The sequence below is a fragment of the Panulirus ornatus genome, chromosome 14, assembly GCF_036320965.1.
Source record: "Panulirus ornatus isolate Po-2019 chromosome 14, ASM3632096v1, whole genome shotgun sequence".
Lineage (NCBI taxonomy): Eukaryota > Metazoa > Arthropoda > Malacostraca > Decapoda > Palinuridae > Panulirus > Panulirus ornatus.
Window position 1 is genome coordinate 48,816,836 of NC_092237.1, and position 17,254 is coordinate 48,834,089.

The 17,254-nt window shown below is 40.4% G+C and overlaps 1 protein-coding gene across 1 annotated transcript in view; it reads right to left on the reverse strand.

The window, feature by feature from the left end:
• The window catches only part of Khc-73 (Kinesin heavy chain 73), a 785,588-nt gene that overhangs the window by 109,799 nt on the left and 658,535 nt on the right, over positions 1-17,254 (reverse strand). Inside the window, exon 30 of the mRNA XM_071670193.1 lies at positions 3,037-3,202. Within this exon, the coding sequence (XP_071526294.1) occupies positions 3,037-3,202 (166 nt within the window). The remainder of the gene's footprint in view (positions 1-3,036; positions 3,203-17,254) is intronic.

Sequence of the window (17,254 nt, forward strand, 5' to 3'; positions counted from 1 at the left end):
TGCATTCATTTCCCTCATCACCCCATCTATAAACACATTAAGCAGCCATGGTGACATCACATAACCCTGCCATTGACCCATTTTCACCTGAAACCACTCACTCTCCTCTCTCCCTAATCTCTTTCTCTCTCTCAAACACACACACACACCTTACTCTCTTGATAAAAGCCTCTCACCACCTCAAATAGCTTTCCACCTACACAACATATCTGTAGCACTTTCCACAGAACATGTCTACCAACCCTATCACATGCTTTCTCAGAATCCATAAACATCACATACAAATTCTTCTGTTTCTCTAAGAATTCCTCACACACACTCTTTAAAAACAAGACCTAATCCACACATCCTCTACCACTCCTGACACCAAAATGTTCTTCCCAGTCTGATGCTCTGTGCATGCTACCACTCTCTTAATCACCACTCCTCTTTATAACTTACCAGGTACGCTCTACAAACTTATACCTCTGTCATTCACTCAACTTTATTCCCCTTGCCTTAACACACAGGAAAAAGGCATTCTGCCATTCCTCAGAGACTACCATGATCCATACATACAGTGAAACTCCTAATTAACTAATCAACAACACAGTCACTCCCACAATACATACAATAAAATTTTCATTTATCATTCACAGAGTGTAAGTTAAAAATCATGCTAGCTAGTATTAATTCTTTGGTGCAAGTGAGCTGTTCCATCACTACCATCAATGCTCTCTACTATCTCTATGAATATCTATATAATATTTTGTTCATGAGTCAAGTAAGGAACTACTGAATAGAGCTGTATAGAAAAATACATTATGTATAAAAATACAATTCATTGTATACTCTATCTATTGAACATTTTGCCATTTTGTGATTAGCAGACAGCTCATGAGTGCAATGGCTGAGATAATACCAGTACAATAAAATAAAGGTAGAAACATCACAACTGTTGGAAAAGGATGACCGAAGCAAGATGATAGCAGGAGAGTTAATAAGGTAGAGGGCTTTTAATTCCACTCTGGAAAAGGAAAATGGTGGAAGAAGAGCAATGCTAGATATGTGAGCTGTAGTAATTCACACAGTTACTCACAAGAAAAGTAAGTTGAGCAACTATACAACATCCCAAGCTTTTGGAAAGCAGATTTTGTGAGGTTCCTCATGTTGGGGATTCTAAGACAGAGCAGAGAATGTAGTTATGCCCAGCCTGCTTATGCTAATGCAAGGTTGTACTGTATTCTTCTAAGATTCAAAAATAGGAAAAGAATGGGATTTAGAAAGACAGACATGTTGAAATTGCATTTCAGCACTTGCCAGGTTACTGCTTCCCATTCTGAGATGCTGAACTAGTCCAAACTAAGAGAATTAATATGTTTACTGTGAAAAAAGAATGACAATGCCAAGCTGTCTGCCAAAACCTTAAGCACTATAAGGGTTTAGGTAATAAATGAAAGCATTAATTACAAAGCAATACCCTCTCAGTCTTCTGGATTTGTAGGTAAGCACTAAGGTGAATCTAAAGATTCATTTACATCATTCACTATTTTTCTGAATGATCATAATTAGCAAGTTGCCTTCAATACAACTCCTATAGTTATGGCTAGCCAACCATACAAAAAGTATGGTGTTATAATTTCTCTAGCTTTTAACACGTGCATATAGGATAACAGTATGTGACCTGCCAAATGACATATCGTCAGCAACTTCCTTATCTTTATTTATAACAATTTCATATTTACCCAACCAGAGACCTGGCGACCAATTTTTTGGCGACATAATACTCATCAACTTCAGGAAAGGGATCCCTAAAATATTAGACTTGCTGCAGGATAAGAGTATCCACTGGTGCTGAAGAGGAATGATCTGGATTAAATTAATTCTTGAATACCAACAGACTCTGGACAAGAGGTACATAAAAGTCAGCCACTTTGCCAAAACACTGCAGAATTTCATTATACATATGCCATCACTGTATACATAAAACAGTGAAGCCATTTGTACATAAATGATGAGATAAGTGAGTCTTGTATCCAGCTCTAAAGTATACTCTCTAAAATCAAGCTGCAACAATGCGTTTGCCTTCTGTTACAACTTGAACCTGAGTGTTTTCCAATTTGGTGTACACAGAGTGATGAACTAAACCAATTAGACGCCTGCTAACCACAGAAATCTGATGCTACAGTCCTACTATTTGGTGGTCGGATCAGGCAATACGGTTAATCTTTGTTATTATGGTCTGTAAACTCCTAACTACATGCGACTAGCTGCTTTCCATGGTTCTTGGGGCCACTATACTATCTTAGTTTAAGCTTACCTTTAATATCTTACAATGAAGTCTGAGCAAACCATTAATGCATAAGATTCCTCAGCCCATTGTTAGCCTCAGAAATGAATAATCTGGTTGAGCACTGATTCAAATTCTTATTGCAACATTGCAAAATATCTACAGCCAATTCAGCATATGTTTTATAACAGTAAAATTGAAATTTTGCAACATTACTTGCATATAATAAACAAGTTCCTTTAATTTGGAGTTTGTAGCCTGGGTATGATGCAATAAAACTGAATAACTATGTCCAACTGTCCATGATTGCCCTATACATTGGGTATGCTTCTAGAAATCAGCGACTGGATCAGTGGCACATCTGTGGAATAAGCTGGTGGGTGCAGAGGAAAGAGCTCGTGAGGTCAAAACTTTTAAGGCCATACCATTTTTGAGCCCTTGGAAGCAACGAGTGTAGAAAAAATAAATACATATTTTCAGTATATCACCTTCTGCTGCCTGACTTCCACTGATTTTCAGTAGGGCATTTGAAGATGTAATAACTTTCTGCATTAAAGAGATTAATCAATTCTTGAAAGAGATGGAAAACAATTACTAGATTACTAGGACAAAAGAAATCAAAGCAAAAGCCATCACAAGCAAATGTTTGCCCAGTACACACTATCCCACTATGTTAATCAGCAACATTTTGTACGTCACCCAAAACAACAATCTAAATCTATTGGGCTGAAAAGGCCGACTGGACTAAAACTTTGGTATGTACTCACACAAGCCAAATGGTCTTTCACTTGGACCTGGGAGGGAGTAACGGTGTTTGTTTTTCTCAGAATGGTGATTGTTTTGTGTGGATGTAGAAGACAACTGAGCATTGAGGTCCATCACACTTCCTGACCGTGTGACGCCATCCAGCCCAGCTTCCAGACTTCCAAACAGCTGGAAGGTAGAGCAAAATGTGAAAATGTGACTTAAGAAATCTTGTACTCCAACAGAGAAAACTCTGTTCTGTCCTGTCCTGTCCTGTACTGCCCTGGAAATATGATTAAGTGTGATTATTATAGAACTGCAGTATATACAAATATGACATCAAAGAAGACCATCCTAACATTTTCATATTACTGTAATTCCAAAACTTATTGATTTCTACTGCAAAAACTAGTTTCCTCTTTCAGGATTACATGTATTTTGTATATCTTTAAGGAGAACAAGAATATATGTACTTGATTTAATAATAGTTTTCAGCCTCTCTTGAAAATGCACTGCTAAAGCTGCCAGAATCTTTAAGATTTAAGGATGGCTAAAACTTTACTAATTGCAAGGCTTCTAGATTCCAAATGGGATTCTTGTCACAATTCAACATTTACTTTGTTGGACTTGAGTGAGCACAATCTCATTTATAATTGATGCATTAATCCTTCAAGCAGCATCAAGCTGTAGTTCAACAACCATCATCATAAGCAGGGCTACAAAACTAACAATAATGTGTATGATTATCCCAGAGTTTATCCGTTTGTCTTATACGGCCCCTGAGAATGACATGAAGAAACTGAGCAGGTCATGCCATAAGCATATGTCAGCTCAAGCAAAGAACTTCATATTCCCAAGTATGGAAAATGATCTTTTCATTCTGAGCAAGTGTTTCATTCTCTACTTATCTGTTCAAGCAAACTGAGTAATAAAATGACATACATACAGTCCATCATGCAGAAAGCAGGTTCAAAATGCTACACAACTTCATGCAAGTGCAGATTTTGGTGGATTAGAACATTATAAGCCTAGCCTATTTTGTACAGGATGTCCAAAACTTGTCAAAATACATATGATGAAAATCTAACAAATAACAAGACTCATGGATTTACTCATCATTATCTATACATTGATTAGATTAATCATCTAATATTTCAGATACAGATATCTACATTTATCAGTTACACAAAATCCTCTGACAACAGTCACTAAACCTTAATACTATATATATACATACATATATATATATATATATATATATATATATATATATATATATATATATATATATATATATATATATGCAACCAGGCTCTGCCTGCAAAAGCTTACCCCATGAGTGAAATGGCACCATATGCAAAGCTTTATCACTGGGAGTACAGTCTCATCAAAGAGCTCACTCCAGAGGAGTCCCCTTTCCCTAAAACTAAAAGCAGCACAGCCACGGGCCTGCAGGAGCCTTTAGAAAGTGGCCCTGGGTAACACAAAGACACATTCATAAAAACTGATCCTGAGGTAATCATAAATAATATATATATACATTTATTTATTTTCATTTATTTTGCTTTGTTGCTGTCTCCCGCGTTAGCAAGGCAGCGAAAGGAAACAGACGAAAGAATGGCCCAACCCACCCACATACACATGTATATACATACACGTCCACACACGCAAATATACATACCTATACATCTCAATGTATACATATATATACACACACAGACACATACATATATACACATGTACATAATTCATACTGTCAGCCTTTATTCACTCCCATCGCCACCCTGCCACACATGAAATAATAACCCCCTCCCCCCTCATGTGCGCGAGGTATCGCTAGGAAGACAACAAAGGCCACATTCGTTCACACTCAGTCTCTAGCTGTCATGTAATAATGCCCGAAACCACAGCTCCCTTTACACATCCAGGCCCCACACAACTTTCCATGGTTTACCCCAGACGCTTCACATGCCCTGGTTCAATCCACTCACAGCACGTTGACCCCGGTATACCACATCGTTCCAATTCACTCTATTCCTTGCACGCCTTTCACCCTCCTGCATGTTCAGGCCCTGATCACTCAAAATCTTTTTCACCCCATCTTTCCACCTCCAATTTGGTCTCCCACTTCTCCTTGTTCCCTCCACCTCTGACACATATATCCTCTTGGTCAATCTTTCCTCACTCATTCTCTCCATGTGACCAAACAATTTCAAAACACCCTCTTCTGCTCTCTCAACCACACTCTCTTTAATACCACACATCTCTCTTACCCTTCTATTACTTACTTGATCAAACCACCTCACACCACATATTGTCCTTAAACATCTCATTTCCAGCACATCCACCCTCCTCCGCACAACTCTATCCATAGCCCATGCCTCGCAACCATACAACATTGTTGGAACCACTATTCCTTCAAACATACCCATTTTTCCTTTCCAAGATAACGTTCTCGGCTTCCACACATTTTTCAATGCTCCCAGAACTTTCGCCCCCCTCCCCCACCCTATGATTCACTTCTGCTTCCATGGTTCCATCCGCTGCCAAATCCACTCCCAGATATCTAAAACCCTTCACTTCCTCCAGTTTTTCTCCATTCAAACTTACCTCCCAACTGACTTACCCTCAACCCTACTGTACCTAATAACCTTGCTCTTATTCACATTTACTCTCAACTTTCTTCCTTCACATGTGTATATATATATATATATATATATATATATATATATATATATATATATATATTAACCCTGGGGATAGGGGATTAAGAATACTTCCCACGTATTCCCTGCGTGTCGTAGAAGGCGACTAAAAGGGGAGGGAGCGGGGGGCTGGAAATCCTCCCCTCTCGTTTTTTTTTTTTCATTTTCCAAAAGAAGGAACAGAGGGGGCCAGGTGAGGATATTCCAAAAAAGGCCCAGTCCTCTGTTCTTAACGCTACCTCGCTAACGCGGGAAATGGCGAATAGTTTAAAAGAAAAAAAAATATATATATATATATATATATATATATATATATATATATATATATATATATATATATAGCTATATATAGCTATATATAGCTATATATATATATATATATATATATATATATATATATATATATATATATATATAGCATTTATGGATCTGGAGAAGGCATATGATAGAGTTGATAGAGATGCTCTGTGGAAGGTATTAAGAATATCTGGTGTGGGAGGCAAGTTGTTAGAAGCAGTGAAAAGTTTTTATCAAGGATGTAAGGCATGTGTACATGTAGGAAGAGAGGAAAGTGATTGGTTCTCAGTGAATGTAGGTTTGCGGCAGGGGTGTGTGATGTCTCCATGGTTGTTTAATTTGTTTATGGATGGGGTTGTTAGGGAGGTGAATGCAAGAGCTTTGGAAAGAGGGGCAAGTATGAAGTCTGTTGTGGATGAGAGAGCTTGGGAAGTGAGTCAGTTGTTCGCTGATGATGCAGCGCTGGTGGCTGATTCATGTGAGAAACTGCAGAAGCTGGTGACTTAGTTTGGTAAAGTGTGTGAAAGAAGAAAGTTAAGAGTAAATGTGAACAAGAGCAAGGTTATTAGGTACAGTAGGGTTGAGGGTCAAGTCAATTGGGAGGTAAGTTTGAATGGAGAAAAACTGGAGGAAGTAAAGTGTTTTAGATATCTGGAATTGGATCTGGCAGCGGATGGAACCATGGAAGCAGAAGTGAATCATAGGGTGGGGGAGGGGGCGAAAATCCTGGGAGCCTTGAAGAATGTGTGGAAGTCGAGAACATTATCTCGGAAAGCAAAAATGGGTATGTTTGAAGGAATAGTGGTTCCAACAATGTTGTATGGTTGTGAGGCATGGGCTATGGATAGAGTTGTGCACAGGAGGGTGGATGTGCTGGAAATGAGATGTTTGAGGACAATGTGTGGTGTGAGGTGGTTTGATCGAGTAAGTAATGTAAGGGTAAGAGAGATGTGTGGAAATAAAAAGAGCATGGTTGAGAGAGCAGAAGAGGGTGTTTTGAAATGGTGTGGGCACATGGAGAGAATGAGTGAGGAAAGATTGACCAAGAGCATATATGTGTCGGAGGTGGAGGGAACGAGGAGAAGTGGGAGACCAAATTGGAGGTGGAAAGATGGAGTGAAAAAGATTTTGTGTGATTGGGGCCTGAACATGCAGGAGGGTGAAAGGAGGGCAAGGAATAGAGTGAATTGGATCGATGTGGTATACCGGGGTTGACGTGCTGTCAGTTGATTGAATCAGGGCATGTGAAGCGTCTGGGGTGAACCATGGAGAGCTGTGTAGGTATGTATATTTGCGTGTGTGGACGTATGTATATACATGTGTATGGGGTGGGTTGGGCCATTTCTTTCGTCTGTTTCCTTGCGCTACCTCGCAAACGCGGGAGACAGCGGTAAAAAAAAAAAAAATATATATATATATATATATATATATATATATATATATATATATATATATATATATATATATATATATATCCCAGTGAATGTTGGTATGCGGCAGAGGTGTGTGACATCCCCATGGTTGTTTAATCTATTTATGGATGGGGTAGTTAGTGAGATAAATGCAAGAGTTTTAGAGTCTGTTGTGGATGAGAGGGCCTGGGAAGTGAGTCAGTTGTTCGCTGATGATAAAGCTCTGGTAGCTGGGTGAGAACCGCTGAGATTGGTGCCTGAGTTTGGAAAAGTGTTGGAAAGGAGAAAGTTAAGAGTAAACGTGAATAAGAGCAAGGTTATTAAGTTCAGTAGGGTTGAGGGACAAGTTAATTGGTATGTACGTTTGAATGAAGAAAAATTGGAGGAAGTGAAGTGTTTTAGATATCTGGGAGTGGACTTAGCACTGGATGGAACCATGGAAGCAGAAGTGAGTCACAGGGTGGGGGAGGGGGTGAAGGTTCTGGGAGTGCTGAAAAAATGTGTGGAAGAGAACATTATCTCGGAAAGCAAAAATGGGTATGTTTGAAGGAATAGTAGTTCCAAAAATGTTTTATGGTTGCAAGGCGTGGGCTATGGATAGAGTTGTGCAGAGGAGGGTGGATGTGCTGGAAATGAGATGTTTGAGGACAATATGTGATGTGAGTGGTTTGATCGAGTAAGTAATAGAAGGGTAAGAGAGATGTTTGGTAATAAAAAGAGTGTGGTTGAGAGAGCAGAAGAGCGTGTTTTGAAATGGTTTGGTCACATGGAAAGAATGAGCGAGGAAAGATTGACCAAGAGGACATATGTGTCAGAGGTGGAGGGAACAAGGAGAAGTGGGAGACCAAATTGGAGGTGGAAAGATGGAGTGAAAAAGGCATGGTTGCAAGGCATGGGCTATAGACAGGGTTGTATGAAGGAGGGAGGATGTGTTGGAAATGAGATGTTTGAAGATAATATGTGGTGTGAGGTGGTTTGATCGAGTAAGTAAAGAATGGGTAAGAGAGATGTATGGTAATAAAAAGAGTGTGGTTGAGAGAGCAGAAGAGGGTGTGCTGAAATGGTTTGGACATATGGAGAGAATGAGTGAGGAAAGATTGACAAAGGATACATGTGTCAGAGGTGGAGGGAACAAGGAGAAGCAGAAGACCAAATTGGAGATGGACGGATGGAGTGAAAGAGATTTTGAGCGATCGGGGACTGAACACAGAGGAGGGTGAGAGGCGTGCAAAGAATAGAGTGAGTTGGAATGATGTGGTATACTGGGGTCGACATGCTGTCAATGGACTGAACCAAGGCATGTGAAACATCTGGGGTAAACCATGGAAAGGTCTGTGGGGCCTGGATGTGGATAGGAAGCTGAAGCTTCAGTGCTTTACACATGACAGCTACAGACTGAGAGTGAACGAATGTGGCCTTTTTGCCTGTATTCCTGGTGCTACCTCGCTGAAGCAGGGGATAGCGATGCTGTTTTCCTATGGGGCAGGGGAGCAACAGGAATGGATGAAGGCAAGCAAGTATGAATATGTATATGTGTATGTATGTATGTATGTAATGTCTCCATATGTGTATGTATGTATGTAATGTCTGCATATGTGTATGTATGTATGTAATGTCTGCATATGTGTGTGTATGTGCATGTAGATGTTGATATGTATATGTATGTATATGTTGATATGTATATGTAAGCATATGCTGATATGCATATGTATGTATATGTGCATATGTGGGCATTTATGTATATATATGTGTATATGAGTGGATGGGCCATTCTTCATCTATTTCCTGATGCTACCTCGCTGATGAGGAAAACAGCGATTATGTATAATAAAATATACTTGAATATATATATATTTTTCACACATTTTTGCATTTCCTGCATTAGCAAGGTACTGTTAAGAATAGAAGACTAGCCTTAGAGGGAATATCCTCACTTGGCCCCCTTCTATGTTCTTTCCTTTGGAAAACTGAAAATGGGATGGGAGGATTTCCAGCCTCCTGCTCCCTCCCCTTATAGTAGCCTTCCATGAAATGCAGGCAATATGTAGGAAGTATTCTTTATCTCATATATATAAAATCACCACAGGAATTTCTTTCTAAGAAAACATCTTTGTGTTACCCTCATTGAAGAGGCTACTAAACCAAAGGCTGCACTACTTCCAGGAGGAAGAAAATGAGGACACTTTTGGAGAGAGAAGTTTTCTAATGAGACTGTACTCCTAATGATACAGCCTCACTGATGGTGCACTCATTGTGTAATCTTGAGCAGATGGAGTCCAGCAATATCTGTCTATCTATCTATCTATCTATATATATATATATATATATATATATATATATATATATATATATATATATATATATATATATGTACACACAAAAAAGGTGTCTAGTTACTTGTAAAAAATTTCTATATAAGGCTTTCTATGCGGTGAAAAAATGACAATAAATGCGATTCAAACTAATTATATTTTTAAAACAATCTTTGCATAATACTTCAGGTACATTTGTGCAATTAGAGAACATGACTTGATAAAAGAGGGCATAACCTGTGAGCTACATATATGGTATCTTCAATAAAGGCAGAAGATGCCAACTCAAATGATAATTAACCAGAAATTGATTACATAGCACAGATGTTTTCTTTCTAGTAATGTGAAGATTTATACTAAATTTTTTTGTCTGCCTTCTTCAAATTCTACAAAATCTAGTCCTAAATGCAGTAAGCATATCATTAGACTTCTGGCATTTTGGGTATGCAATTATAATCTGCATTTAACTAATTGCAACCCCTTCATTTACGAATTCAATAATTTATCTTCAGAATATAAGGTCTCCAATTTTTCTTTCTCAACACACCTCTGAATAAGAAAAAACTTCAGTTCCACACACACACAAGAACAATATCACAATTATCATTCTCTCCTTCATCCAGTTATAATCACTTGAAAATTATACCTTACTTCACACTTCTATACCAGTAATTATCATTTATCATATATATGTATATATATATATATATATATATTTTTCTTTCTTTCATACTATTCGCCATATCCCGCATTAGCGAGGTAGCGTTAAGAACAGAGGACTGGGCCTTTGAGGGAATATCCTCACCTGGCCCCCTTCTCTGTCCCCTCTTTTGGAAAAAAAAAAAAAAAAAAAAAAGAGAGGGGAGGATTTCCAGCCCCCCGCTCCCTTCCCTTTTAGTCGCCTTCTACGACACGCAGGGAATACGTGGGAGGTATTCTTTCTCCCCTATCCCCAGGGAATATATATATATATATATATATATATATATATATATATATATATATATATATATTTTTTTTGGCCGCTGTCTCCCACGTTTCCGAGGTAGCGCAAGGAAACAGACGAAAGAAGTGGCCCAACCCACCCCCATACACATGTATATACATACGTCCACACACGCAAATATACATACCTACACAGCTTTCCATGGTTTACCCCAGACGCTTCACATGCCCTGATTCAATCCACTGACAGCACATCAACCCCGGTATACCACATCGATCCAATTCACTCTATTCCTTGCCCTCCTTTCACCCTCCTGCATGTTCAGGCCCCGATCACACAAAAACTTTTTCACTCCATCTTTCCAACTCCAATTTGGTCTCCCTCTTCTCCTCGTTCCCTCCACCTCCGACACATATATGCTCTTGGTCAATCTTTCCTCACTCATTCTCTCCATGTGCCCAAACCATTTCAAAACACCCTCTTCTGCTATCTCAACCACGCTCTTTTTGTTTCCACACATCTCTCTTACCCTTACGTTACTTACTCGATCAAACCACCTCACACCACACATTGTCCTCAAACATCTCGTTTCCAGCACATCCATCCTCCTGCGCACAACTCTATCCATAGCCCATGCCTCGCAACCATACAACATTGTTGGAACCACTATTCCTTCAAACATACCCATTTTTGCTTTCCGAGATAATGTTCTCCACTTCCACACATTCTTCAAGGCTCCCAGAATTTTCGCCCCCTCCCCCACCCTATGATCCACTTCCGCTTCCATGGTTCCATCCGCTGCCAGATCCACTCCCAGATATCTAAAACACTTTACTTCCTCCAGTTTTTCTCCATTCAAACTTACCTCCCAATTGACTTGACCCTCAACCCTACTGTACCTAATAACCTTGCTCTTATTCACATTTACTCTTAACTTTCTTCTTTCACACACTTTACCAAACTCAGTCACCAGCTTCTGCAGTTTCTCACATGAATCAGCCACCAGCGCTGTATCATCAGCGAACAACAACTGACTCACTTCCCAAGCTCTCTCATCCCCAACAGACTTCATACTTGCCCCTCTTTCCAAAACTCTTGCATTTACCTCCCTAACAACCCCATCCATAAGCAAATATATATATATATATATATATATATATATATATATATATATATATATATATATATATATATATTTTTTTTTGCTTTGTCGCTGTCTCCCGCGTTTGCGAAGTAGCGCAAGGAAACAGACGAAAGAAATGACGCAACCCACCCCCCATACACATGTATATACATACGTCCACACACACAAATATACATACCTACACAGCTTTCCATGGTTTACCCCAGACGCTTCACATGCCTTGATTCAATCCACTGACAGCACGTCAACCCCGGTAAACCACATCGCTCCAATTCAATCTATTCCTTGCCCTCCTTTCACCCTCCTGCATGTTCAGGCCCCGATCACACAAAATCTTTTTCACTCCATCTTTCCACCTCCAATTTGGTCTCCCTCTTCTCCTCGTTCCCTCCACATCTGACACATATATCCTCTTGGTCAATCTTTCCTCACTCATTCTCTCCATGTGACCAAACCATTTCAAAACACCCTCTTCTGCTCTCTCAACCACGCTCTTTTTATTTCCACACATCTCTCTTACCCTTACGTTACTTACTCGATCAAACCACCTCACACCACACATTGTCCTCAAACATCTCATTTCCAGCACATCCATCCTCCTGCGCACAACTCTATCCATAGTCCACGCCTCGCAACCATACAACATTGTTGGAACCACTATTCCTTCAAACATACCCATTTTTGCTTTCCGAGATAATGTTCTCAACTTCCACACATTCTTCAAGGCTCCCAGAATTTTCGCCCCCTCCCCCACCCTATGATCCACTTCCGCTTCCATGTTTCCATCCGCTGCCAGATCCACTCCCAGATATCTAAAACACTTCACTTCCTCCAGTTTTTCTCCATTCAAACTCACCTCCCAATTGACTTGGCCCTCAACCCTACTGTACCTTATAACCTTGCTCTTATTCACATTTACTCTTAACTTTCTTCTTTCACACACTTTACCAAACTCAGTCACCAGCTTCTGCAGTTTCTCACATGAATCAGCCACCAGCGCTGTATCATCAGCGAACAACAACTGACTCACTTCCCAAGCTCTCTCATCCCCAACAGACTTCATCCTTGCCCCTCTTTCCAAAACTCTTGCATTCACCTCCCTAACAACCCCATCCATAAACAAATTAAACAACCATGGAGATATCACACACCCCTGCCGCAAACCTACATTCACTGAGAACCAATCACTTTCCTCTCTTCCTACATGTACACATGCCTTACATCCTCGATAAAAACTTTTCACTGCTTCTAACAACTTGCCTCCCACACCATATATTCTTAATACCTTCCACAGAGCATCTCTATCAACTCTATCATATGCCTTCTCCAGATCCATAAATGTTACATACAAATCCATTTGCTTTTCTAAGTATTTCTCACATACATTCTTCAAAGCAAACACCTGATCCACACATCCTCTACCACTTCTGAAACCACACTGCTCTTCCCCAATCTGATGCTCTGTACATGCCTTCACCCTCTCAATCAATACCCTCCCATACAATTTACCAGGAATACTCAACAAACTTATACCTCTGTAATTTGAGCACTCACTCTTATCCCCTTTGCCTTTGTACAATGGCACTATGCACGCATTCCGCCAATCCTCAGGCACCTCACCATGAGTCATACATACATTAAATAACCTTACCAACCAGTCAACAATACAGTCACCCCCTTTTTTAATAAATTCCACTGCAATACCATCCAAACCTGCTGCCTTGCCGGCTTTCATCTTCCGCAAAGCTTTACTACCTCTTCTCTGTTTACCAAATCATTTTCCCTAACCCTCGCACTTTGAACACCACCTCGACCAAAACACCCTATATCTGCCACTCTATCATCAAACATATATATATATATATATATATATATATATATATATATATATATATATATATGTTTCCTTGCGCTACCTTGCAAACGCGGGAGACAGCGGCAAAAAAAAAAAAAAAAAATATATATATATATATATATATATATATATATATCCCTGGGGATAGGGGAGAAAGAATACTTCCCACGTATTCCCTGCGTGTCGTAGAAGGCGACTAAAAGGGAAGGGAGCGGGGGGCTGGAAATCTTGCCCTCTCATTTTTTTTTTTTAATTTTCGAAAGGAAGGAACAGAGAAGGGGGCCGGGTGAGGATGTTTCCTCAGAGGCCCAGTCCTCTGTTCTTAATGCTACCTCACTGAGGCGGGAAATGGAGAATAGTATGAAAGAAAGAAAGAAAGATATATATAAGATATAAGTTTGTTGAGTATTCCTGGTAAATTATATGGGAGGGTATTGATTGAGAGGGTGAAGGCATGTACAGAGTATCAGATTGGGGAAGAGCAGTGTGGTTTCAGAAGTGGTAGAGGATGTGTGGATCAGGTGTTTGCTTTGAAGAATGTATGTGAGAAATACTTAGAAAAGCAAATGGATTTGTATGTAGCATTTATGGATCTGGAGAAGGCATATGATAGAGCTGATAGAGATGCTCTGTGGAAGGTATTAAGAATATATGGTGTGGGAGGCAAGTTGTTAGAAGCAGTGAAAAGTTTTTATCGAGGATGTAGGGCATGTGTATGTGTAGGAAGAGAGGAAAGTGATTGGTTCTCAGTGAATGTAGGTTTGCGGCAGGGGTTTGTGATGTCTCCATGGTTGTTTAATTTGTTTATGGATGGGGTTGTTAGGGAGGTAAATGCAAGAGTTTTGGAAAGAGGGGCAAGTATGCAGTCTGTTGTGGATGAGAGAGCTTGGAAAGTGAGTCAGTTGTTGTTCGCTGATGATACAGCGCTGGTGGCTGATTCATGTGAGAAACTGCAGAAGCTGGTGACTGAGTTTGGTAAAGTGCGTGAAAGAAGAAACTTAAGAGTAAATGTGAATAAGAGCAAGGTTATTAGGTACAGTAGGGTTGAGGGTCTAGTCAATTGGGGGGTAAGTTTGAATGGAGAAAAACTGGAGAAAGTAAAGTGTTTTAGATATTTGGGAGTGGATCTGGCAGCGGATGGAACCATGGAAGCGGAAGTGAATCATAGGGTGGGGGAGGGGGCGAAAATCCTGGGAGCATTGAAGAATGTGTGGAAGTCGAGAACATTATCTCGGAAAGCAAAAATGGGTATGTTTGAAGGAATAGTGGTTCCAACAATGTTGTATGGCTGCGAGGTGTGGGCTATGGATAGAGTTGTGCGCAGGAGGGTGGATGTGCTGGAAATGAGATGTTTGAGGACAATGTGTGGTGTGAGGTGGTTTGATCGAGTAAGTAATGTAAGGGTAAGAGAGATGTGTGGAAATAAAAAGAGCGTGGTTGAGAGAGCAGAGGAGGGTGTTTTGAAATGGTTTGGGAACAGGGAGAGAATGAGTGAGGAAAGATTGACCAAGAGGATATATGTGTCGGAGGTGGAGGGAACAAGGAGAAGTGGGAGACCTAATTGGAGGTGGAAAGATGGAGTGAAAAAGATTTTGAGTGATTGGGGCCTGAACATGCAGGAGGGTGAAAGGAGGGCAAGGAATAGAGTGAATTGGATCGATGTGGTATACCGGGGTTGACGTGCTGTCAGTGGATTGAATCAGGGCATGTGAAGCGTCTGGGGTAAACCATGGAAAGTTGTGTGGGACCTGGATGTGGAGAGGGAGCTGTGGTTTCGGGCATTATTGCATGACAGCTGGAGACTGAGTGTGAACGAATGGGGCCTTTGTTATCTTTTCCTAGCGCTACCTCGCACACATGGGGGGGAGGGGGATGGTATTCCATGTGTGGCGAGGTGGCGATGGGAATGAATAAAGGCAGGCAGTGGGAATTGTGTGCATGGTTATAGATGTATGTGTCTGTGTGTGTGTATATATATGTGTACATTGAGATGTATGGGTGTGTATGTTTGCGTGTGTGGACGTGTGTGTATATACATGTGTGTGGGGGTGGGTTGGCCCATTTCTTTCTTCTGTTTCCTTGCGCTACCTCGCAAATGCAGGAGACAGCGACAAAGCAAAAATAAAAAAAAAATATATATATCATGTACTTATTTACATATTTATTTTTCTTTGTCGCTGTCTCCCACGTTAGCGAGGTAGTGCAAGGAAACAGATGAAAGAATGGCCCAACCCACCCACATACACATGTATATACATACACGTCCACACACGCAAATATACAAACCTATACATATCAACATATACATATATATACACACACAGACATATACATATATACACATGTACATAATTCATAGTCTGCCTTTATTCATTCCCATTGCCACCTCGCCACGTATGAAATAAAAAAACCCCTCCCCCCTCATGTGTGTGAAGTAGCGCTAGGAAAAGAAAAAAAGACCACATTCGTTCACATTCAGTCTCTAGCTGTCATGTAATAATGCACCAAAATCACAGCTCCCTTTCCACATTCAGGCTCCACACAACTTTCCATGGTTTACCCCAGACGCTTCACATGCCCTGGTTCAATCCATTGACAGCACGTCGATCCCGGTATACCACATCGTTCCAATTCACTCTATGCCTTGCACACCTTTCACCCTCCTGCATGTTCAGGCACCAATCACTCAAAATCTTTTTCACTCCATCTTTCCACCTCTAATTTGGTCTCCCACTTCTCATTCCCTCCACCTCTGACACATATATCCTCTTGGTAAATCTTTCCTTCCTCATTCTCTCTGTGTGACCAAACCATTTCAAAACACTCTCTTCTGCTCTCTCAACCACACTCTTTTTATTACTACACATCTCTCTTACCCTTTCATTACTTACTCGATCAAACCACCTCACACCACATATTGTCCTCAAACATCTCATTTCCAGCACATCCACCCTCTTATGCACAACTCTATCTATAGCCCACGCCTCGCAACCATATAACATTGTTGGAACCACTATTCCTTCAAACATACCCATTTTTGTTTTCCAAGATAATGTTCTCGACTTCCACACATTCTTCAATGCTCCCAGGATTTTCGCCCCCTCCCCCACCCTATGATTCACTTCCACTTCCATGGTTCCATCCGCTGCCAGATCCACTCCCAAATATCTAAAACACTTTACTTTCTCCAGTTTTTCTCCATTCAATGCTCCCATAACTTTCGCCCCCTTCCCCACCCTATCATTCACTTCCTCTTCCATGGTTCCATCCACTGCCAAATCCACTCCCAGATATCTAAAACACTTCACTTCCTCCAATTTTTCTCCATTCAAACTTACCTCCCAATTGACTTGTCCCTCAACCCTACTGTACCTAATAACCTTGCTCCTTTTTCACACTTACTCTCAGCTTTCTTCTTTCACACACTAAACCAAACTCAGTTACGAGCTCCTGCAGTTTCTCACTTGAATTAGCCACCAGCGCTTTATAATCAGCGAACAACAACTGACTCATTTCCCTAGCTCTCTTGTCCATAACAGACTGCATACTTGCCCCTCTTTCCAAGACACT